Source organism: Microtus oregoni, unplaced genomic scaffold, assembly GCF_018167655.1.
Source record: "Microtus oregoni isolate MIOR12 unplaced genomic scaffold, Mior012 000098F_ref0000018, whole genome shotgun sequence".
NCBI classification, from domain to species: Eukaryota; Metazoa; Chordata; class Mammalia; order Rodentia; family Cricetidae; genus Microtus; species Microtus oregoni.
Window position 1 is genome coordinate 830,864 of NW_024544711.1, and position 2,174 is coordinate 833,037.

At 47.7% G+C, this 2,174-nt stretch overlaps 1 protein-coding gene across 1 annotated transcript; it reads right to left on the minus strand.

The window, feature by feature from the left end:
• Positions 1 to 598: 598 nt before the first annotated feature.
• LOC121442953 (CD9 antigen-like) lies at positions 599 to 1,344 on the minus strand. Its single transcript, XM_041644599.1, has one exon. It carries the CDS (start codon positions 1,325 to 1,327, stop codon positions 599 to 601), a length of 729 nt encoding a protein of 242 aa, XP_041500533.1. The 5' UTR covers positions 1,328 to 1,344.
• Between the last annotated feature and the right edge of the window lie 830 nt (positions 1,345 to 2,174).

Genomic DNA, 2,174 nt, shown 5'->3' on the forward strand with positions numbered 1-2,174 from the left:
AAAAGAAGAAAAAAGTCAAAGCAAATTGAACCCCCAGATTCCTCAATGGTGAATAAAGCATTAAAGAGTAACTTTTGTCTAGAAACGCATAATGAATATGAAAGACCCCCATATGGAAAGACTCTCACTCAAGTCTCGGGATAACACGACCCTCCCCCCCCCCCCCCCCCCCCAGTAACTCACGAGACCGTCCTTGCTGCAATCACACAAGGTTTATTGACAGGTTACCAGTGCACTGGGGTCGAGACTCTAATCCACGCAGGGGAGGAGTTCGACCCCGAGTTACTGGAAGAAGGGGTTTTTAAGGGAAGAAACCACAGCCCAGTAATCCAAAGGGGGTAGGGAGGGAATCAGAGAAAATTTCGAAAATACCACTGATGATCACAAGGGGGCAACTCCCTGTTTGATTATTCTCAAGATTACAATCTAACTTTATCTTCAGCTAGTTCCCGAAACAGAGTTACTGAACTGACTAGTCCCAGATTTCTGATTCTTCTCTCCCTGCTTAGATTTTTGGCTCTATTTTTTCCTGCTGGGGGGGGGGGGTTGTCTGGATTTATCCAGGTCTTTTAAATACTTATATTAGTATTTAAAAAATTCAAACAGCCCCATTAGTCCTCGGGGCCGATGCTCCCGCTCTGGGTCGGGCTGACTCTGGATCACTTCTCGGCTCCTGGATGACGCAGCACAGGACCACGCTGAAAATTGCACCGAAGATCATCAGTACGGCCATGCCAATGTCCACTGCTTCAATGATGTAGAACTTGCTGTTGAAGACATCACTGATGGCTTCTGGGCAGGACTTAACCTGGAAGGTATCAAGAACTTGCTTTTGGGGGCAGATGTCCGAGATAAACTGTTCCTTGCCTTCTGCTAGGCCACAGCAGTTCAACGCCGCGTGGAAGGCTTTCAGTGTCTCCCGCTGGGGCCCATCCATGCTCTTCAGCTTTTGGTAAGTGTTGTTGTAAAATTCCTGGACTTCCTTAATCACCTCATCCTTATGGGTATAGCCCCAGAAGGCTGCAGCTATCTCGATGGCGAATATCACCAGGAGAAATCCGAAGAACAATCTCAGCATGCACCGGGATTTTCGCTCAGCTCTGCAGCAGCCCAGGAAACCCCCCAGCATAAAGAGGGCCCCAACTCCAATCAGGAAGTACACTCCCGTGTAGAAACTGGGATTAGAGTCTTCCTGTCGGTTTGAGAGTTGAGAGTCTAATCGGAGCCATAGTCCAAAGGCAAATATCGCAAATCCGCCCAGCCAGAACATGAAGTTAAATCCAAAGAGCACGTATTTGAGGCTCTTGCTATCCGCGTTGTCCGGCATGGTGGAAGCTGGACTTCCGTGGGACAAGGAGCAGACACGGCTGGGACAGAAGGGATGGCAGCGGACTGAGACACGCTGAGGCTGGGGCTCCCCGGCTAATTTTTTAATCTTTAAATAAGAAAATGAAGCCATAAATAAACAAATGTACACAAATAATAAAAATCCAGAGACAGAAATTGGGGTTCAACCCGAAAACCAGAAAAGCAAGGCAGCCAAACCACTAGAGAAGACTTACCTCTACCAAGGCTGGGCGAAGGCAAACTAAGCCGCCACGACTTTGTCTCCCTGCGGTTTATATTTCCTCTAGTGCTGGTTGGTATTAAAGGAGTGACTCCCTAGGACTGGGATTAAAGGACTAGACCACCACCACCTGGATTTGTTTCTGCTTTGACCTTGTGTAGCCTAGGGTGTCCTTAAATCCCAAATCCTGGGGTTAAAGGTGTGCCTCACCATTCCCTGGCCTCTAGTGGCTTTAGCTTTGCCTCTGGTCTTTAGGCAAGATTCATTCATTAAATAAATACAAATATACCACTATAAACTGTAAATCCCAGCTTCTGGCCTCCATTTTTGGAGACTCCTCCCCTATGCCCTTCGAACCTTGACCCCTCCCCAGGAAAGGTCAAGACCACTCCCTTGGGCTATTAATCGGCTCCCCGAATGAGCTCACCTTAGGAAAATATTCCTGCCTTTAATCCCAGCACTCGGGAGGCAGAGGCAGGCAGATGACTGGGAGTTCGAGGCCAGCCTGGTCTACAAGAGCTAGTTCCCAGACAAGCACCAAAGCTACAGAGAAACCCTGTCTCGAAAAACCAAAAAAAAAAAAAAAAAAAAGGAAAATATTCCTAAC

Excerpts from the sequence above, each read along its gene's own strand:
- LOC121442953 (XM_041644599.1), bottom strand. The coding sequence starts at position 1,327 with ATGCCGGACAACGCGGATAGCAAGAGCCTCAAATACGTGCTCTTTGGA.